This window comes from Malaclemys terrapin, chromosome 2, assembly GCF_027887155.1.
Source record: "Malaclemys terrapin pileata isolate rMalTer1 chromosome 2, rMalTer1.hap1, whole genome shotgun sequence".
NCBI lineage: Eukaryota > Metazoa > Chordata > Testudines > Emydidae > Malaclemys > Malaclemys terrapin.
This window is the reverse complement of record NC_071506.1, coordinates 3,383,849-3,405,300: the sequence shown is the minus strand read 5'-3', so window position 1 is coordinate 3,405,300 and position 21,452 is coordinate 3,383,849. Positions and strand designations below refer to the sequence as shown.

The 21,452-nt window shown below is 63.0% G+C and overlaps 1 protein-coding gene across 1 annotated transcript; it reads left to right on the top strand.

The window, feature by feature from the left end:
* The first annotated feature begins 2,205 nt into the window (after positions 1 to 2,205).
* On the top strand, positions 2,206 to 20,854 carry LRRC24 (leucine rich repeat containing 24). The gene is made up of 5 exons (XM_054018431.1): positions 2,206 to 2,369; positions 16,084 to 16,246; positions 17,303 to 17,581; positions 18,320 to 18,488; positions 19,388 to 20,854. Exons 1-5 carry the CDS (start codon positions 2,326 to 2,328, stop codon positions 20,407 to 20,409), a joined length of 1,677 nt encoding a protein of 558 aa, XP_053874406.1. The 5' UTR covers positions 2,206 to 2,325; the 3' UTR covers positions 20,410 to 20,854.
* The last annotated feature ends 598 nt before the right edge of the window (positions 20,855 to 21,452 follow it).

Genomic DNA, 21,452 nt, shown 5'->3' with positions numbered 1-21,452 from the left:
CTTCCCGTACCCCACCCTCTGTCCGTCCACCCCCATACACAGCGCTCTGTCTGTCTGTCCAGCCCTCCCCGTACCCCACCCTCTGTCCGTCCACCCCCATACACAGCGCTCTGTCTGTCTGTCCAGCCATCCCCGTACCCCACCCTCTGTCCGTCCACCCCCATACACAGCGCTCTGTCTGTCTGTCCAGCCCTTCCCGTACCCCACCCTCTGTCCGTCCACCCCCATACACAGCGCTCTGTCTGTCTGTCCAGCCCTTCCCGTACCCCACCCTCTGTCCGTCCACCCCCATACACAGCGCTCTGTCTGTCTGTCCAGCCCTCCCCGTACCCCACCCTCTGTCCGTCCACCCCCATACACAGCGCTCTGTCTGTCCAGCCCTCCCCGTACCCCACCCTCTGTCCGTCCACCCCCATACACAGCGCTCTGTCTGTCTGTCCAGCCCTCCCCGTACCCCACTCTCTGTCCGTCCACCCCCATACACAGCGCTCTGTCTGTCTGTCCAGCCCTCCCCGTACCCCACTCTCTGTCCGTCCACCCCCATACACAGCGCTCTGTCTGTCCAGCCCTTCCCGTACCCCACTCTCTGTCCGTCCACCCCATACACAGCGCTCTGTCTGTCTGTCCAGCCCTCCCCGTACCCCACCCTCTGTCCGTCCACCCCCATACACAGCGCTGTCTGTCCGTCCAGCCCTCCCCGTACCCCACCCTCTGTCCGTCCACCCCCATACACAGCGCTCTGTCTGTCCGTCCACCCCCATACACAGCGCTCTGTCTGTCCAGCCCTCCCCGTACCCCACCCTCTGTCCGTCCACCCCCATACACAGCGCTCTGTCTGTCTGTCCAGCCCTTCCCGTACCCCACTCTCTGTCCGTCCACCCCCATACACAGCGCTCTGTCTGTCTGTCCAGCCCTTCCCGTACCCCACCCTCTGTCCGTCCACCCCCATACACAGCGCTCTGTCTGTCTGTCCAGCCCTCCCCGTACCCCACCCTCTGTCCGTCCACCCCCATACACAGCGCTCTGTCTGTCTGTCCAGCCCTCCCCGTACCCCACCCTCTGTCCGTCCACCCCCATACACAGCGCTCTGTCTGTCCATCCACCATAGTCCATCTATCTAGCCCCACACGCTCCCCCCCCGCATACACACTTATCTTCCTTATACGCCCCCTTTCTCGGCCCATCACCCATGCTAAGACCCGCCCCCCAGGTGTCTGCCCCCCACCCCCTGGCACGGCACAGCGGTCCCTTGGCCAAACCGTGCCCACGCGGCTGCCCCCGGCCCTTTCCCCAGCGCGTTGGGGCTGTGAGCTCTGCTGGGGCTCTCCCCTGCCCCGGGCTCCCGCAGAGAGAGAGAGAGAGAGAGTGTGTGTGTGTGTGTCTGTGGCGGGGGGGGGGTGGGGGCGTGTGTGGCTGTGTGAGTACGACCCGCGTGTGCATCTGTGTCTGTGGCGGGGTGTGTGTGTGTGTGTGTGGCTGTGTGAGTACGACCCATGTGGCTCTGTGTGTGTGTGTGTGTGTGTGTGTGTGTGGCTGTGTGAGTACGACCCGTGTGGCTCTGTGTGTGTGTGTGGCGGGGTGTGTGTGTGTGTTTGTGTCTGTGGCGGTGTATGTGTGTGTGTGCGCACGACCCGTGTGTGTGTGTGTCTGTGGCGGTGTGTGTGTGTGTCTGTGGCGGGGTGTGTGTGTGGCTGTGTGAGTACGACCCGTGTGGCTCTGTGTGTGTGTGTGGCGGGGTGTGTGTGTGTGTGTGTGTGTGTGGCTGGCTGTGTGAGTACGACCCGTGTGGCTCTGTGTGTGTGTGTGGCGGGGTGTGTGTGTGTGTTTGTGTCTGTGGCGGTGTATGTGTGTGTGTGTGCGCACGACCCGTGTGTGTTTGTGTCTGTGGCTCTGTGTGTGTGTGTGGCGGGGTGTGTGTGTGTGTGTGTGTGTGTGTGGCTGGCTGTGTGAGTACGACCCGTGTGGCTGTGTGTGTGTGTGCGCACGACCCACGCGTGCACGTGGGAGCCCGGCGCCCCGGCCCCGCACGGCGAGCTGGCGGGCTCAGGAGCGTGACATCACATCGCAGGCCCGCGGTTGGCCGAGCCCGGGCTGATGTCAGCCGGAGCCGCCAATCGGGTCCCCAGGCAGCCGGCCGGGGCTGCGGGTTCGGGCCCGGGCTGCCGGCCGCGCTCAGCTGGGGACGGGCGCAGGGGGCGGCGGACGCGCAGCGCACAGGGGCCGCCCGCATCCCGCTCACCCGCCCCGACCACGGGCCCGGGACGCCGCCGCCTGGAGCCGGGGCCAGGCGCGGGGCTCGGGCAAGTCCCCGCGGGCTGCAGGCGGATGCCATGGACCGGGAGCGCTGGCCAGGCAGCCCGCCCGCGCAGGTGAGCCGGGCCGGGGGAGCCCCGGGGACGGGGGGTCCCCAGAGGTTGACCGGGGGCGGGTCTGGCTCTCGAAGGTCCCCTAAAGTCACCCTCTGGAGGGAGGCGAGCTGCATGTGAGAGCAGCGTGGGGCCATCCGAGCTAGGACGCCTGGGTTCTCTTCCCGGCTCTTTGGCCTGGTTCAGGTCCCTCTGCCCCTCCCCCCGTGCCTGTAAGGTGGGGTGAGGGAGCGGTCATGCCCCCCCCCCCGTGGGAGGACCCGAGTGGCAGCAGCGGGGCAGAGCCTGGGGAATGGAGGTGCCAGGTGCCAGTGTCGCCGGGCGGGGGGCGGGCGGCGGGCTGGGGAGTTCCTGGTGGGATCTGCTCGCACCTGGGTGCCTTTCCAGCCCCCCCCCTTCAGTCACAGGCTGCTCAGGATACCCCAAGAGGGGCTGATGTCTGCCCCCCATGCAGCCCCATTGATTCCTGAGCAGAGTCAGGGCAGAATAAACCCAGGTGGGCCAGGGCAGGGGGCTGTTCTGGTGACAGGATGGAGGGTGCCAGCTTGGGGAGTTGGCAAGAAGGGTCGGGTCTTGCTCCTGGGATGGTCCCCAGGTCGGCTGGGGCATGGAGAGAATCAAGGGGAGGGGGTAAGACTGAGACTGGAGGTTGGTCGGGGGAGAGACTCGCGGGCGAATGGGAAAAGCCAAAGGGAAGGAGCAGGATCCCAGCCAGGAGCGTTCCTGTCTCCCTCACCTGTGAGAGAGGGTCACTGGCTGGGGGTGGGCCAGGGTCCCCCCAGCTTTGTGACCCTTTCTGGAGCATCAGGCCTGAGCCAGGGCTGGTGGGCTCAGGTGGTTGATCTGGCCCTAGGCCCAGAATCAGGGTCACCCACGCTGTCCCGCATGTGCGACAGAGAAACACAAGCCCTCTGGAGACATCCTCTCCCAGCCATGCTGGCCTGCACTGGCTTCATGCTTGGATAACCCAGAGCGGGGTAGGGGACCCCGACCTTGGGGGGGTGTGTGCACCAGCCGAACGGGGCTTCCTCCAGGTACAGGGCGCTAGGGAATTCCTGGGCATGCAGGATGCCAGGTGGTTCTCTCTCCCTCCACCTCCATACCCCACCCCTCGCTGCCCGCAGCCCCCTATTTCATCTCCCATAGCCGCGGCACAGGCTTGTTACGCCCTATACTCTGCGAGGCGAGTGTGTGGGTCCAGAGTCCTGAGCTGAGCTCTCTGTACCCGGTAATGTCACTCTGTGTGTGTACATGCGTGCACCACTGATCTCTGGTGGGTGGAATCAGATCTTCCCGGCTGTGTCACAAGCCCCGTATTGCTCACAGCTGAGGGGGAGTCTCCCTGGCCGAAGTGGCGGGATCTGTGCATTTGGAACACGAAGCTCTATTGTTGCTTTAACCGTGAGGCGCCGGTTATGGACGGTGACAGGGCGCGCACGGATCGGCTGGTGCCAGTGGATCTGTCTGTCTCTGCCTGGGGGAAGGTGTTACGAATGTATTGCTGGCGAAAGGTGCTGTGTTGATGGCCCCGGGGGCTGGATCCTCTGAGACGCAGCCCGGGCCGCAGTCATGCAAGGCGCCGCCCTGGTGGCACCCTATCTTCATGTCTCATTTGCTCCCAGGCCCCTCTGCTGAGGCTGCCAAGCCAGGGCCACGGCAGTGCAGTGTGGTGAGGACGCCCCGCGGGACGTGGGCTGAGACCTGGACACGGGGCTGGATTGTCAGAGGGGCTCAGCCTGGCGGGGGCACGGTGGGTGCCGAGCCCTGGACGATCTGGCCCCAGGCCCCTGTCGCTCTAGGAGCAGTTCAGAGCTAGCTGAGAGGGGCTCTGTCCCCACTCCCAGTTCTCTGTGCTCCGGGGCAGATGGCTGCCATGTGTCTGACCCTGCTGAGGTGGGGCTGGAGTGCGACCTGGCCGTGGTTTGACTTTGTGTCGTTTGCTGATCTCGCTCCGTCTTGCCCGCTGGCTCAGCCAGCGAAGGACCTTGTGTCATGCCCCTTCTGGAGGTCTGGCTCCCTGCGCGCCCAGGGAGGCCACCGGAAGTCACTAACCTGTAGCCGGTTTGGGATGCTAATAATGATACTGTAACACATTGGACCAGCTGCATGTGATCACCACTGCCCTCTAGCGTACTGAGTCAGAGCTGTTCCGCTGTACTGTTAAGAGCCCCGGAGACTCTCCTGTAACTCAGGTGGAAAAGGCCTGGGCTTTCAGAGCAGGCTGGTCTAATTCTAGCCTTGCTGTCACTCTGCAGTTCCACGGAGATCTGTTTTATTCGCTGGTGGTGGGAGGGTTCGTCCGAGCAGCTTCTGTTTTGGTACTGCACCGGTTACCTCAACCATATGGCCACGTCTCGCCGGTAGGCAGCATAACCCCCTGCGCTAAATGTACTGTGCGGGGCAGAGCCAACCTTATTGGAGCGGGTGGAGCCTGCCCCGGGGTTTTCATATCTTCCTGCAGGCCTGGGGTTGGATGAGCTCATGACCCCCCACCACCCGAAAGCCATGAATGAGTTTGCCTCGGATCAGCCCGTTGGAGGCACCTAACCTGTTCCGTGGCCTCTGCACTGTCCAAGCAACAGCGCGAGAACTGACCTACCCTATCCTGCCCTGAGGGGCTTCCCGGCAAAGAGCCAGACAACGTCTCCGAGAGGGGAGTGAGGAAAAGGAATGTGAATCTTGGAAGGAGGAGAGAGGACGTTCCTTCCGAGGGCAGGAGGTGGGAGCTCGGCTGGGAGAAGCCATGGGAGAGGGACGGGGAGCAGCCTGGAGAGTGTGGCAATAGGATCGGGGAAGCAGGCGGTATCATGATCCCTTTTCCCAGCTGGGGAAGCTGAGGCACTGAGTGGGTACGGGACCCGCCCTGCCCAGTCCAGGGTCACGGAGTGAGTCAGTGTCGGTGCTGGTACGAGGACTCCGCTGTTCCTAGCTCTGGCTCTCCCGCCAGCCCATATCCAGCTAGCTGCAGTCACTGGTGCATCCCAGCCACACTCCAATTCTGATAGCTCTAACATCCCCCAGAAGGCTGCGATTGACTGCGGGCTTTCTCCTCACTTCCTGTCCCAAACCGCTGTGTAAGATTGCTGGGCACCGTTATGTGGCTGAGATGTTCTGCGCCAGAGGTGGCTGCATTTCAATGGTGGATGAAGGGATTTATCCTGTGTATAGTACCGTGGGAGCCTTCAATGGAAAAGTTGTCTCATTAGTCAGTTCCTGTGTGTGTTGTGACCTGCCGGTGCCTGTGAGATGGGAAGGTGCCCAACACCCCAGAAACCCTCTGGGCCCAAGCTCTGAACTTTCCGTTGTTTGTAACCCTTGACGGTGTGTTTAAATCCCAGGGCAGGTGGTTGTTAATATTAGTGTTGGGCTGGAGACGGAAACCCCATTGTGCTGTGTAAGACGCAGGCCCTGCCCTAGGCCGCTGGCGCGTGGTCTGCCCTGGGGGAGGAGAAATAGAGCCCCGGTCAGTGACAGCTGGGGACAGACTCCAGCTCTCCGAACTCCCAGCCTAGTACCCACGACCGGAGCTGTGGGTGGGAGAGAGATCTCAGCGCGGTGCGTGCGGCCGATCCAGATGGCGTCCGAGCCCTCTGACAGCAAGCGGCTGTTCCAGCACTGGTGGAATTGGCTGGTTCTCTCTTCCAAAGCAAACACGGGACAGAAGCTGTGAGATCCCAGTCCTGCTCCAGCCCAGAACCTCAGGAACATCCAGCCGAGATGGCTAAATAACCACACCGATAACCGGAGCTCTGGGCCTGCCTGGCCTGGCTAGCAGACTTTGCTCTTCCCGGCCCGAGCTCCGACAGCCACGGGAGCCCAAACTTGTGTTTGTGGACCACTGAGGCTGCTGAACTAGTTTTGCTTGTGAGCGACCTGCGAGTTCACACGTCCTGGCGTGCAAAGCTAGCGTGCTGCCGGCGCACAAGGCAGGTCAGGCGGAGAAGCTGATCGGAAACTCCCGGGAGCCGCTCCGGCTGCTCCACTGCTCCGAGCTAACGGTCTGCTTCTTGTCAGAGCCAATATTGTGCTGTGGAGCAGGGCCCTGCAGCCGGCAGGCTCCCTGCAGCACCGATCCGTGAAAGCAGGCGCATCGCCTCTGCTCCGACACGAGAGACGCGGGGCCCTGCTCTGGGGAGTGTGCACACAACGCTCTCGCATGCACCCACGTGCACGCTCACGCTCCAGCAAGCACGCCCACGCTCAAGCACACGCAGCCCCATCGACATGGGCTCCCGCTTACACCAGAGAAGACAGCTCCATGCTAAAACACACACTCGTGCCCAAACATACACCCCCATCAAAGGACACCCTACTCACACCTGCTGCTCAGACGCACCTGCAAACACACACGTTCAAATGTAAGCACCAAGGGGCGTGCCAGGAAAGGCCAAAACAGTCACTCGTATGCACCCAGCATGCGTCTGTGCACCAGTGTGCACTCCCCAGTGCATGAGTGCCAATCCCCCAGATGGACGGATGCAGGGAGAGAGAGAGACACACACACACACACACACACACTCTGCAGTTCTTGTGATAGGGGTTTTTTTTGTAGCTGCAGGCAGATGAATAGGGGAGAATCTCTGGTCTCCTGGCCCTGGTGAAAAGCCCTAAAATGTGCCCCCTGCACTCCCAAAAGCTCAATCCAGCAGGTGAATGACAAGAGCCTGCATCTTATAATTGTTTAAAATCTCCTGGCTTTTGAGCCAGTCTCGTGACCTTCTGGGGCCAACTGCTGGTTTTTGAACATGTGGAGCGGGTAATGCCGCTGCTGATGTGCCTGGGGACAAGATGGCAGCTGTTATCGGTTCTCTCCTGCCACGGGGTGGGCCGTGTGTGGGTGGGCGGGAGAAATGGCCGGTCTCTCTGTGTTAGAGCATCGCAACGAGTGAGGCTTCGAGCAGGAGGGAGCTGGGAGTCAGGACACCGGGGGTCTATTCCCGGCTCTGCCCTGACTTTGTGTGTGAGACCCTGGGCATGTCCCTTCCCTGTCCGTGCCCAGTCCCCCAGCAGCACCTTGTGGTTAGCATGGCTGGCGTGCACCATGGCCCTGAGCTGGAGCAAGCGGCTGCAGGGCTCGGCTCTAGGGCTGGGCAGGGACTTTCCCTGCCACTCGTCCCCCTCAGCTCTCCCCCAAGCTGCGGAGGATGCATGTGTGTCTGGGGCTGCGTGGTTGCTGCGTGGGCGATGCACTGACCTTTCCTTTGCTGGCCCCTCTCTGCTGACGTGCATTCGAGGATCTTGGGAGCTGAGCAGTGTTCACCGAAAAGACCCCCTGCTTCTCCGCTCCCCTGCAGACAGCTAGCGGTTCCCCCCTCTGATAAACCTCCTTCTGAATTCTCCTCCCTGCTCTCCTGGCTGGGTTGGCCCCGGGCGCCCCGATGGGAGCGGGACTGAGATCTGGGTGTCTCCTCTCGGGCGTTATTCTCCCATCTCTCCAGCCTGGCAGCCGCTTGTGGGGCTGGGAGCAGGGGGCTGTGCTGCCGATTCACGGGGACTCCCTGTCACCCTCTGCCTGGCCCCGGTTGTGTGTTGTGACTGGCTGGCACTGGCGGACATTGATGGCTTCACAAACCCCTGTCAGCTCATTCTGAGTCCCCCATCCCCTGCCCAGCCAAAGCCCCTCACAGGACAGGAAAGGGGCTGGAGCCACCCTGACATGTCAGTCCCAACCCACAGCCATCCCGCCCTGGGATCCCCCCAGCTCTGCCAGTGTCCCCCAGTCCCAACCTGCAGCCCCCAGGTGTCCCATGCTGGGATCCCCCCCCAAGTTCTACCAGTGCCCCTCACTCCTGGCCTGCAGCCCCCGGGTGTCCCACGCTGGGATCCATGCCCCAAGTTCTGCCAGTGCCCCTCACTCCTGGCCTGCAGCCCCCTGCTATCTGACTTCTAGCCTCATCCTAGAAGCAGAGAAAGATTTGGTGATCTGCAGAATCAGGTGAAAAGGCCAGTGCACCTGTCCCCGCACAGCAGGGTCCTGTCCTAGCCTGCAGCCCCCCCCCCCATCATCATCATCATCTTCACCCTTCGATGCTGCTTCTGTTCCTGGCTGGGATCCCGCCCTGCTCTCTGACTTGTGGGAGAAGTTCTGGAGGGTGGTCATGGCACAAATCCTGCCCCTCAGCAGAGACTGAGCTGAACCCATCAAACTCATCTCGCTGGTGGCCTGGGATTGGAGCCCCAGTGCTTTCTTCAGAGCTGGGGAGACTCCGTGTCCAGCCTGGGCACTGTTCTAGCGGGTCCCCGCCCCCGGCAGGCAGCCTCCCAACTCAGTTTAGGAGCATGTTTGGTGCATAAGACCCCCAGCTCCAGCGAGATCTCTGTAGGCGAGAGAGGCTCGGGCTGCATCCGGCTGTTGGCCAGCAGCCGAGGTCGGAGCCTGCCGTGACCATGAGGCCTGCGCAGACAGGGCCTGGAGCCCAGCTCCTGGATTAAAAACTCCTCTGTGCTCCCATTGGGGCAACGGCCCTGTGGTGCTTATAGCCCCGCCGTCCCCAGAGCATCACTGTGCCCGTAGTGCATTATCCTCCCCACCCCTGGGACGCTGGGTAGGGCCATTATACCCATTGTACAGATGGGAAACTGAGGCACAGCGTGGTTGAGTGATTTGCCATGGTCACACAGGGGGTGTGGTAAAGCAGAGAATCAAAGCCAGGTGGTTCTAATCACGGGACCAGCCTTCTCACAGGTCACTTTTAGCCCTGTAGGCAAAGGAGGCAGCATGGCCTAGCGGTTAAAGCGCAGGACTCCTGGGTTCCATCCCCAGCTCCACCACTGACCTGGCTGTGAGTCCCTTCCTCTTTCCATGCCTCAGTCTCCCCCCAATGATCCCAACCCCAGTGATATCACTGGGCGTGAGGGTAACATCTTCCCCCCGCCCCCCAAAAGGTGGGAGGGCAGCGGCCAGGCAGGGACACACACACACCATCCCTGGCAATGCCACAGCCTCCCTCCCCTGCCCCTGAGTTCAGAGCAAAGAGAAAAACAGCATCTCGATTTAGTGTGTGTGGGGTCAGGGGTCGGTCGGGCCTGATCAGACCCATAGGAAGAGCATGGCAGGGAAGAGCCGGAGGCGTGAAAGGCGTCTCCCACTGCAAGGTACCTGAGTGAGCCGCTGCTCCTGCGTCCCGCAGCCTGTTAGCCCCCGGGCTGGGCACAGACAAGCTGCCCCAGCCAGTAGCATCCGCTCAGCTCTGGCTTGCTGCTGCCCGGGGGGGGGGGGCAGGGCGGGTGCCGCTCAGCCAGGTGAGGGTGGGTGAGGACAGGGGAAGAGGAATATGTCTGCGGGAACATGGGTGAGTAGGCAGCGCTGTCTAGTGAATGAAGCACAAGGCTGGGGGTCAGGACTCCTGGGTTCTCTCCCCAGCTTGGGGAGGGGAGTAGGGTTTAGTTGGGGTAGAGCAGGGGGACTGGGGGATAGGACTCCTGGGTTCTATTCCTGATTCTGCCACAGATTTTCTGTGTGACCCTGAGCAAGTCCCTTCTCTTTTGTCTCTGTTCTCTCTGTTCCCAGGGGATCTATATAGCCCCTCATGCTGCCCCTGGGGCACCTCTCTCCTCAGTAGGGTGGGACTCCTGTGCTCTATGGCATGTGTTGGGCGTGCGAGTCCCTGATCCCCTCGTGCGATGGGGATCCAGCAATCCATGCAAGGAGTCAGTGGGTCCCCAATGCAGGCACCCACTGCCCCTCCCCATATCCATGCATCTCCCCTTCCCTATACACACCTATTACACACCCACCCCTTCCCTAATCACACACTGCACACACCTGTTGTGCACACACACACACACACACCTCTTCCTTGATCATACGCTGTCTGCACACAACCATTACACGCGTGTGCACACATCTCTGTTCATACACACATCACCCTTTCCACAGGCTCCCCTCCGCTGCACATACTGACTGTCCACCCCCCCTTCCCTGCACACGGATGCCCCGCTCCATGCACACACCCGGCTCCCCACTGGGATCAGCCCCAGTTGCAGCCCAACAAGCCCTGCCAGCCCCCTCCCCGCAGTGCTGTTGGGTGCCCATCCCCCTGCCCGCTAATCCCTCCCGGAGAAGCCTGAGTCCCAAATCCCCTGCCCCGTAAGCAGCTTTGGAATTATTTGGAGCTCTTTAAATACGCCATGAAACCTGCTGTAAAGAGGGCTAAGCTGATAGCAACCCCCTGTGACGCCCCTGCAGCAGGGCTGCCTGGGAGTCATGCCCACCACCCCGCCAGCTGCCAGCCGTCCACGGCCCACAACTCCCCGCCCCAGCTGCCCGGGTGTCATGTTATCAGCACCCCTCCTCCCAGCCGCCCAGGCATCGGGCCATCAGTCCCCCAGCTGCCCGGGTGTCATGTTATGAATGGCCCCCCACCCTCCCTGCTGCCCCATGTCATGTCATCAACCGCCCCCCCAGCCGCCCAGCTGTCACATCAACAAGCACCCCCATGCCAAGTCCCTGTGTCGGGGGGAGGGTCCCTTTGGCTGGTGCTGCTCCATGGGGAGGAGACAACGCTGGGCTGGTGCAGCCTTTGCCCACTGGGCTAGTAGCCCAGATTCCCAGCCCCAGCCCAGCTGGTGGCCAGAGGCCAGGATCCCCGGAGCCAGGCAGTCTCTCTTCCTGGCCTCTTTGTGGGACGTCGTTTCGGATTCCTGGTCCCGTGGGGGAGTCTCTCCCTTGGCCACTGGAGCAGATGGTGTTTGGGTCTCGATCTCGCCCGTGTCCCGCTGCCTACGCGGGCGCTCCTCTCTGGACTGGGCGCCTCCCTGTCTGTCGCTGCGGGGAGCGGCTGCCAGCTCGCCCCTTCCACGCAGGGAGCCAGAGCCTCCGGCTTGTTGGCTTTGATTTGCTCTCCTCAGTGACTCGTCTGCTCTGGCCTCCTGAGCGTTTGGGGGCCGAGTGGGGTTGTTGGCCCTGCTGCCCGGGGGCTTGGAGTTAAGGTATCCCCCCGGGATGAGCGTTGAGCTCCGGGATAGATCGTGTCCACGCGTGAATGCGCTGTCTGATCCCTGTCAGTTTCTAGTGGCTGTTTTAGTGGCTTTTCCTCAATTGCTGTGTGTTTGTGATGGGGGCCGGCTCCTCCGGTGGCTGGGGGGGAGGGACGGACACTCAGCTGGGCTATTGTTTGTTTTATTTGGGTTGGACCAATGTGGGTGCAGCGAGACAGTCCCTGCCCTGAAGAGCTCCCGGACTAGTGGGAGGGTTTATCCTCCCCCGTTCAGATGGGAGGAGCTGAGGTGCAGAGCGCAAGCGATGTGCCCAAGGTCACATGGGAAGTCAGTGGCAGAGACAGGAATCGAATCCAGGCCTCCTGAATCCCAGATCAGTGCCGTGGCAAAGCCATTTTGGGCCCCCCACCCTGGTTGCTCCCTGCCATCTGCACAGCCCAGGACGTCTCCTGGTCACCTACTTTCCCGTTAGTCAGCCTCCACTTTCCCTTTGCTCCATTTCATTCTTGTCCTCTCGTTAGACCCCCTTGTCGCCTCCTGACTGATTCCCCTGCCTCCTGCGGGGGCTCGGTCCCTTCCCATACCCAGCCACGTTCGACTCAGCCAGTGTGCTCTGACTGGTCCTATGGGGTGAGCAGCCCTGGGCCTCTCTGCCCCATTGCTTGGGTAATGCTGGGCACTCCCATAGGCCAGTGCACCGGGCACAGCTGAGCCCCGGACCTGTTGGCTCCCAGGCCGGGGCAGTGAGACTATCGCTCCATACAGGATGCAGCCCAGCTGCGCGATGACGTGGCGCTGCTGCCCCCAGCAGTTGGAACGAAGGGGTGGGAGCCCAAAGGTCTCTGCTTGCAGAGCCAGGGAGAAGCGGGCGAAGGCACCTTCTCCCAGCAGGGACTGTGGCGTGGGATCATCGCCGGCTCCCCGTGAAAGAGGCGGGGATGGGCTCAGGCCAGAGATGGAGGAGGAAACGTGGTCTGAGCTGCAGAGAGACGGGGCAGTGTCTGCGCTGGGGGTTCGTTTCTAATGTTTCCTGGCACTGTCAGCCCTTCCTGGGGTAGTAGCAGGGGGAGCGTGAATGCAGATGAGGTGCCAGGGGCTGCTGGCGATTTACCCTCTTCTCTGAGCAGGGCAGGATGGCACGGTGGGTGGGGGGATTAACGTCCCCGAACTCCACCCCCCGCACACGCTCCACTGCATGGCTCTGGCCAGCACCTGCATCCATCTCCTGCTGCGTGTCTGCATGGGTCACTTCAGCCGCCCCCTACCAGGCAGCGGGAACCGGGCTCCCCTCCCCACCGTCTCTGAGTTGGACGGATGCTCCCAGCGCAGAAGCAGGCATCACCGGCAGCTACCCGGGCCTGCGAGACTTCAGCAGCTGGGAGGCTAGTTGCTGGCCTCCTCCGGTGAGCAGATGGATGGCTGCCCACTCGCCCTCTCGGCTGCCATGGGCTCCAGATGACATTTTAATCGAGCCGAGCGCGCTTTCTGCTTGTTATGCCTCAAAGGGACTGGAAGGCAGTTACCGAAGTGCTGGAGCGAGCGTGAGCTCTGGATGAAGGCGGCCCGGGGCCAGGCAGACAGGGATCCCCTCCTTGGCCCAAATGATGCCTGCCCTTTAAATGGCGTAAAACACAGCAGGTGGCACCTGCCCTGGCCTTTAATAGGGGAGGTGCAGCCTGCTGGGACTACAGGGGCTAGAAGCAGTGCATGCTGGGAACTGTAGTCTCAGCCGGCCACCCGCTGTGCTGGTTCATTTTCGATCCCTGCCAGCCTGCCCCGGGCACCGTCAGCTCTGGCACCCGCCCAGTCGGTGCTTCTGGGACGGTTCCAGAGAGGGGGCTGCACCGCTCCAAGATGTGTCTAGCGGGGCAGTGGGCACGGAGCGTGGTTCCCAGTGTAGTGTGGCATGGCCTGGCCTTCTGGGGGTGGCGGGAGCCATAGCTCAGTGGTTTGAGCATTGGCCTGCTAAACCCAGGGTTGTGAGTTCAATCCTTGAGGGGGCCACTTGGGGTAAATCTGTCTGGGGGTTGGTCCTGCTTTGAGCAGGGGGTGGGACTAGATACCTCCTGAGGTCCCTTCCAACCCTGATCTTCTATGAGTCAGTCTGCAATCCACTTGGGTCCAGTTTAGGAACAGCCCATCCAGCACGCAGAGCCAGGGGCCTGCAGGGTGCAGACAGCGTTTGGACGGCTCCGCGGCAGGCTGGATTCGCTGCCCAGGTGACAGTCGGGGCGTCTCTGTGATTAGCAGGCAACGAGCAGCGCGTGCGGTGTTGAAAACAAGCATCTATTAGCCACGAGTAGATGCTCGGTGCGGGAATATCGACGCCCGGATTCGGCCTCTTTGCTCCGGTGACAGAGCATTGGACGGGGATCAGCAAATCGGCCATTTCCCCCCCGTTGTGCCGGACTCTTGCCCCGAGAATGGCTGGGGAGAGGAACAGCTGGGCACAGACCTGACTGGGACCAGCCCATCACACCGGGACAAGCCAGCGGCTTCACTGCCCTGCGAATGGCTGCACCTGTGCCAAAAGCCCTGCGCTCGGCTGGCCTAGCGCTGGGCCTTAGGGGTGCACGCAGGAAACGGGGCGGGGCTGCAATGGGAATAAAGGGGGCTCTCTGCTGCACACACACCGACCCAGGGGTGCGACCCAGCCTGGGCTGGCCATGGGCATGGTTACAGGTCTCCCAAGTCCTTGACACAAGCCATGGCAAACAGTAACCAGCGGGAACTGAGCCTGCAGCAGCACGGACCACGAACAGGGCCTGTGAGCGTACCCAGCATCCGCCTTTAGTGTCTCTGGGGCGGGCAGGGGCCTCTCTCCCTTGTGCTCTCTGGGACGGGCCCAGGACTCTGGTGGGTGCAATAAAACCTTACAACCTTACATCTAGGCACTTCCATGGCCCCTTGCTCCGCCCCGCATGGGTTCATCCTCCCGGGGAGGTGAGGGCTCCCCTCTGTTTACACCGCTGCACACAGTAAGTGACTCTCCCAGGGTCACGCAGGGAGTCTGTGGCAGAGTCGGGAGTTGAACCCAGCTCTCCTGAGCCCTCCCGGGGCTATGCCCACGAGGCCGTGCGTCAGGACAGGAGGGGAGCCTGGCTCGGGGGTTAGTGCAGGGCTCGGCACCATGCTCCCTTCCGGGTAACAGGGTCCAGTGCCCGGGGAGTCCTCACCATCTGAAGGCTGCTGAGTGAGCCAAGGCCGTGGCCTCCCGTTGGCAGGATCGGCACCGGGATGGAGAATCTCGGGGGGGACGCTGGCATTCGGGGCTTTGCTTGATTGCTTGAGACGGGAGCCAAAGCCTCTAATGGGTTTAGGAGGTGCTGAGCTGTCTCTGCCTGTTCGGGGGTGGGGAGGGGGGCAGTGAACTGGTGAGTGTGCCATTGTCCCTGGCCTGGCTTCGCCCACGCAGAGCAGCTGGGCCCGAGTCTGGGGTCCGGTGGGCCAAGCGGGTCTCCCACCCTTGCCATAGCAGGAAAGACCTCGCTGCCTGGGCACGTCTCCTGCTGCCCTGTCTCCATGAGGCCCTGGCACCTCGTGCCCATCTCCAGCCCAGGGGCCCCACCCTGCTACTCCCCCCTCACCTGTGGGGCGAAGCTGTGCCCCAAAGCACGTGGGAAAAGGAGACCCCCTTGCTGTGCTCCTGCTGGGCCGGCTCTGCGGCAGCACCGGGCTCTGCGGGGCCCCAGGGCCTGGGCCTAGTTAAGGGGATGCCCCTGGGGCAGGTTTGTAGGTGTCGGGGGACAAATGGCCAGTGGTGGCCCGGTCCTGGGGCTCCTGGACGCCATTGTTGGCAGCGTTCTCCGAGGCAGCTCTCCTGGTCCCCATGGCTGTTCCAGGGGGGCAGGGGACCCCCCCCCACACACACACATTGCTACTCCTTGGGGGGGGGGGGGTCCACTACTGTTCTGCCAGCCGCTGGGGAACTGGAAATCCGACAATCTCCCCAGACAATGACAAATGAGTGAAAGCAGCTTGTGAATCCCCAGCAGACAGCTGGCGGTACCCCACCCCCGCGCCCCCCAGCTCTGTGGGACAGGTCGCAGGGAGAGACCTGAGCCTGGCAGGGAGCCCACCCACTCCAGGGGTGGGATCAGCGCTGGGCCCTTCCTCAGAGCTCGGGGGGACGTCCCAGGCACCGGAGGGGGAGCTTCTGCTCTGGAGGCCAGCACCCAAGCCGCTGGAGCGTCTCTCTCCCGCCTGCCAAGAGAGGGGCTTGCAAACTTGGGGGCTAACGCCTGGGGGCTGGCAAGGGGTGCCCCTCCCTTGTCTAATAAGAGCTATGTCCCTTTAACACAACACCCTGGGGAATGCGGTGTCACTGCTCCCCCATCACTCACCGCCCACCACCCTGTCCCAGCCGGCCGCCTACAGCGCCTCCTCCAGGCTGCCAGACGCAGCCCTGGCCGGAGCCGCTCTGCAGGGCCTGGCATTTGTCCTGCATTAGGCCCAGCCAGGGAGGGGCCTTCCCCATGGAGCCTCAGCCAGGCTGACTGCTGATTCTGGGCTGTAGGAGCCCCAGGCTGGTTTGGGGATGGATGGGTAGGACTCACATGTGAGCGTCGCCTTCTGGTGGCTGGACCTGTGTCCAGGAGCAGGGACCTACCGCTGGGGCTGGGCCGAGGAAGATCTCCCCTGGCTCAGCGGGCAAGCGCGCTGTTTGGGGCCAGGGCACCTGGTTCTAGCCCCGGCTCTGCAGGCGCGGTGGGGTTTGGGGCAGGGGATCTGTTCTGCGTTGGTGATATTCAGCCCCCGCTCTCTGTCTCTTTGCCAGCTGGTCTAAAATGGCCCTGCTTGTCTCGCCCCTCCTCCTCCTGGCCCTGCTGGCACTCAGGACCAACGGCTGCCCCGCCACTTGCCGCTGCTACAGCATGACCGTGGAGTGCGGCTCCCTCGGCCTCAAGGAGATCCCGGCCAGCATCCACCCCTCCATCCAGGTACTGCTGGGCACCCCCAGGCCCACCCAGTTTCATGTTGGCATCCATCCAGCAGGCACCCTTGGGAGGGGGGAGGCTCATTATCCCCTTCTACAGAGAGGGAAACTGACATGGGACAGGACCAGCCCAAGTCAGGGATAGAACCCAGGCGCCCATTATTATTATGGTAGTGCTAGGCACTGTACAGACAATAAAAAGTCAGTCCCTGCCCCGGCTAAGTACAATGCAAGAGACAACAGCTGGCTACAGGTGGGGGAGATCAAGGATACGATACTGGTTCATGGCAGGCAGTTGTCTCAACACACCCACAGCCGACGACAGCAGCTCATGTTGGATGCGCTAGAGAAGGGGGAGCCGGGGGAGGGATCCAAAGAGAGGGGGCCACGTGGTCAAAGGGGCCGGCTGGGAGAGGAGCGGGGAAGATTGCGTTTGTCGGGGCTAGAGAGAAGGATGGTGCCCTGATGCCGGGGCGAGGGTTTCAGCGCTGTGGATGGAGAGGAAAGGCTGGATCGTCGTGATGTGCTGGAAGAGTCTGCATAGCAAGGACTGGTCTACACGTGAAAATTAACTCGACTTAGCTACAGCGCTTAGGACTGGGGGAAATGTCATGCCCTGAGCACCTACCTCCTGGTGTAGACTCCACGGGGACTGGGTCAGAAGGGGCCGTCGGCAGTAACAGCCCCACCCTGTCCGCTAGGTGAACCGGGCAGCAGGCCCCTCGCCAGCCTGCAGCCACCGAACGAGGCTAGAGAAACCAGGAGAGAGGAAGGAAAGGCCAGTGCTGTGATAAGCCTCAGTGCATTCTGGGTAAACCCCTGAGCAGATGCCCTAGTGACAGAGCTACTGGGGCTTTATCCCTGCCCGGGCTGGTATGGGAGACCCTTGGCCAAGGCCTGGCATGTGGGGGAGGGAGGTTCTGTCAGTGCTGGGTTATTCCAGGGGGAGATGCATCTGTTTCTCACCATAGGGCAGGGAGGTTGCGGGGGGCTGGGGAGGGCAGTGCCCCCCTGGGGGGTGGAGCCAGGGCATTGCTCTCACCCCATGTCCCCTCCGCAGACCGTCTTCCTGCAGGATAACAGCATCACGCAGATCCACCAGCAGGACCTGGTGGCGCTGCGGGGCCTGCACTACCTCTACATGCAAAACAACACCATCTCGGCGCTGGAGCCGGGCGCCTTCCGCAGCCAGCAGCACCTGCTGGAGCTGGCCCTCAATGGCAACCGCATCCACCTTCTCAACAGCAGCATCTTCAAGGGCCTGGAGCACCTGCGCGTCCTCTACCTGGCTGGCAACCAGATCACCAAGCTGCTGGATTTCACCTTCTGCGACCTGCAGGTGAGGGGGGAGGCAGGAGCTCCGCTCCTGGGACGAGGCCGGGGGAAGGAGCCCCGGCTTGCTTGGGCAGCCTGGAGCGGTCACCAAGGGGGCTGCATGCGGTGCCAGCTCACTCCAGCCCAAGGGGGCTTGTAAGGGAGCCATGTGGCTGTGGATGGAGGGGCCATTACCTTCCCCTAGGGCGGGGTCACCTGGATTCCCTGCCCAGCCTGCCCATGCCCACATGCAATGGACGTGCGCGTATCTAGGTGATGGCCCTGGGTTTTGGCGGTGCTGCTTCCAGTGCCAAGCGGAGACCCCGCTGCCCGGCCTCAGACGGCGGCTGGCTGCAGCTCCCGCGCCATGTTCCCCCATCTCCCAGGGGACGGTTCGTGGAAAGAGCTGAGCCTCCAGGGTCCCTGGGAAACTGGGGGGTCTCTTGTGGCTCGCAGCGTGAAGGGCAGCGGCTTGGGGCGTTCTGGATGTGTGTGTGGGGGGGATGTGTATGCGAGTCGGGGTGGGAACCGGCAGGCGTACGTCAGCCTCTGTACGTGGCGTTGTGTTTGGTGGGCGGGTCTCGGGGCGTGGATGTGTGCACCGTGACATGTGCCTGCGCGTGTTTGCACGCGTGTGCGCATGTCAGGCGTGTCGGGCCGTGTCTGCTGGCGGGTGTCAGCCCCGCTGGCCTAGCCCAGCGCTCTCCAGCGGCCGAGCGAGCAGCCGTTGCAGGCGACCCTCCCTCCCCACACTCCGTTGCAGAGGCTGCAGGAGCTGCACCTGCAGGAGAACAGCATCGAGACGCTGGAGGAGCAGGCGCTGGCGGGGCTCTCCTCCCTCGCCCTGCTCGACCTCAGCAAGAACAACCTGCGCGCCATCAGCCGTGCCGCCCTGCGCCCCCTCATCAGCCTGCAGGTGCTGAGGCTGACAGGTAACCGCCAGCCCTCCTGTGCAGCGCCACCTGCAGGTCAGGCGGGGCGGGAGGGAATCGTCCAATAATAATCGGTGACCAGGCCCTGACCCTGGCTGGACCCCCCTCCCCACCCCCCCCCGCATTCAGGGTGTGGGGGCCCAGGCAGCTCTCTGGCCTGGATGCCACGAAGCAGAGCAGGGAACTGGCAGAGAGAGCCAAGGCTCTGCGCCGGGAGGGGGGCTGCAGGCTGCTGAGCGGGACCTTCCCTCCCCCCCGCCCCCCGGCACAGCAGATGGGGCCCTGGCTTGGGCAGCGAGGCCTGGGGAATTAGCTGCCATGGGGCTGCTCCCTGTTGTCCAGGGGGGGATAGAAGATGCTGACTGGTCCCCCAGGATACTCCCCCAGCGATGGTGTCATTCAACATGGCTCCACCTGACGGGCGTCTCTGAGAGGCAGCGGATCTAGCAGTTAGCACCCGGGGCGGGGAGTCGGGAGACCTGGGTTTGATTCCCGGCTCGGCACACGCGCCCTGTGGGACCCTGAGTCACCCCCCGGCAGTGCAGCGGGGACGATAGCGCTGGGCTGTGGAGGCTGAGGTGCCGAAGCTCTCTGAGCACGACGTGCTGGAGAGGGGCGAGGCGTAACCAGCCTGCCTCCGTGGGAGATCGGTCGCCCCTCAGCCCCCCTCACCTGTGCTCAGCCCATGAGCCCCCCCCCGGCTCTCCCTGCAGGGAAACTCCCCCAGCTTCGGCCAGACTTTCCTTCGACTGACTTTCAGCCCATTCCCTCGAGCTACCGGCCCCGGCTCCCTGGAGCTGTGGCTGGACCTGCCTCTTCGTCAGCTGGCCCCTTGGTTGGCTTGGGGTGGGGGTCAGGTGACTGGACACCGTCCCGACTGACCCAGTTTCTCTTGGCAGAAAACCCCTGGCGATGTGACTGCGCCCTGCACTGGCTCGGCGCCTGGATCAAGGAGGAAGGGCAGCGTCTCCTCAGCTCGCTGGACAAGAAGATTGTGTGCTCGGAGCCCCCCCGCTTGGCCTACCAGAGCCTGCTGGACATCTCTGGGAACAGCCTGATCTGCATCCCGCCTGTGGTGCAGGTGGAGCCGCTGGAGGTGACGGCCCGGCTCGGGGACGACCTGCGGGTCTCCTGCCAGGCCTCCGGCTACCCGCAGCCGCTGGTGAGCTGGCGGAAGGTGGCCCATGTGCGGGCAGGGCCCGCCACAGTGAGCACCAGGCCGCTGGGTGGGAGGGCGGAGCTGCGCGAGCGCAGCGGCGGGGAGCGCTTCGACTCGGACACGGGCAGTGGAATGCTCTTCCTCAACAACATCACGGTGGCCCACGCCGGCAAGTACGCGTGCGAGGCCTCCAACCCGGGTGGCACGGCCCGCGTGCTCTTCCACCTCACGGTCAACCTCTCTCAGCAGCAGCCGCTGCCGCCGCCGCCGCGCGCCTACCCGGCCTCCGTGGACGTCAGCCAGGAGCCCCTCTACGACATGGAGAGCATGGACTTCAACGCCCTGAGCATGGCCACGCAGACGGCCATCGCCGTAGGAATCTCGCTGCTGGCCCTCGTCGCCCTGCTCCTCATCGTCATGATCTACCGGAAGCACCGCAAGCGGAAAAAGGCCAAGAAGGAGGAGAACATCCTCTACGTCAACGACTACTCGGATGGGCCCACCACCTTCGCCCAGCTGGAGGAGTACCGCGACGAGCGGGGCCACGAGATGTTCGTCATCGACCGCACCAAGCCGCTCTTCGCCACCTACAAGGACCCCGAGGGGCTGGCCGGGGCCTTCCCGGGGCTTCCAGAGCCGCTGCAGGACCAGGCCACGCAGACCCTGGAGGGGGAGGAGGAGGGCGAGCGGGAGGCCAGCGAACTGTTTGTCAATCAGGGACTCGCGTTCCAGCCGCAGATCGCCTACGAGATCCACTGCTGAGGCACCGTGGGGAGATGGGGGCGTTAGGGCAGGGCAATGGGACAGACCCCCCCGTCCCCACTCCAGTGTGGATGTGACCCCGACCGTTCTCCTGCGTCCCTGTAGCTGTGATAGCTCTGCCCCGCTGTGATTTAGGGCGAGTAGAGAGGGAGCTGGGTCTGCCCTGGTGGAGCTGCCTGGGCATCACCAGCACCGGGCATGGTTGGTTCCCAGGGGTGCGGGGGCTAGACAGGCCGTCTGCCCAGCCAGACGGCTGCATCGCAGGGTGACCCTCATTTGCTCCAGGACTCCCCTGCACGGCTAGAGACACTGTGAAGCCACCTAGGGCCCCCAGGGTGTCGCCGGCCTGGCCAAGGGAGGGAAACGTCTCCCAGAGCTGAAAGAATCGCCGGGGGCGGGGGAGGGGGTGTTTTTTAATGAAAGAAATAAAATTGCGTCACTGTCAGGAGAAATGGAAAAGCGCCATATTTGTAGGACCTACAAAACCCAGCCTGGCTCTATGGGCACCCACACGCGCTCCCGGCCGTTCAGCCCTGAAGGCCAGACGGTTTCTACAGGCACGTGGCAGCCAGAGCTGGGGGTTGGTGCACCTGGCTCAGCCCTTTCTGTTACCCTCTGCCGGGAGTGGACCCCCGTCACTTCCAAGTCACCCGGCCTGGGCAGAGCCTTGTGGCTAGTTCTAGTCCTGGGGCGTCCTCCTGGGCTTAGATTCCCTTCCCTGGGCTGCCTGAGCCCTCCCATGTCCCCCGTTGCTCACACGTACCCCAGAACCCCAGCTCGGCTGGGGGCTCTCTTAGCTTCCTTGTTCTGGCCCCATGGTCAGGCCCCCAGCTGAGCCCAGGAGTTTCTTAGCCACTGTGACTGTGGTGGGGCAAACGGATCTTTGAAAACCAAAGTCCCTGCCACCGTCTGGCTCCTGGGAGCCCTGCTCACGTGGGTGATGGCTCCTGCCCCACAATCGCACTGTGACGTTCCTGATCCCCCCCATCCTGCTTCTCTCCCTCCCCCGCGACTGCCCCCTGTCTAGAAAGTCCCCCCATGGC

What these genes read in the sequence shown, in the direction of transcription:
- LRRC24 (XM_054018431.1), top strand. Translation starts at nt 2,326, where the DNA reads ATGCCATGGACCGGGAGCGCTGGCCAGGCAGCCCGCCCGCGCAG. An exon ending in CAGGCAGCCCGCCCGCGCAG is followed by an intron (nt 2,370 to 16,083) that starts GTGAGCCGGGCC and finishes TCTCTTTGCCAG; the next exon opens with CTGGTCTAAAATGGCCCTGC. An exon ending in TCACCTTCTGCGACCTGCAG is followed by an intron (nt 17,582 to 18,319) that starts GTGAGGGGGGAG and finishes ACTCCGTTGCAG; the next exon opens with AGGCTGCAGGAGCTGCACCT.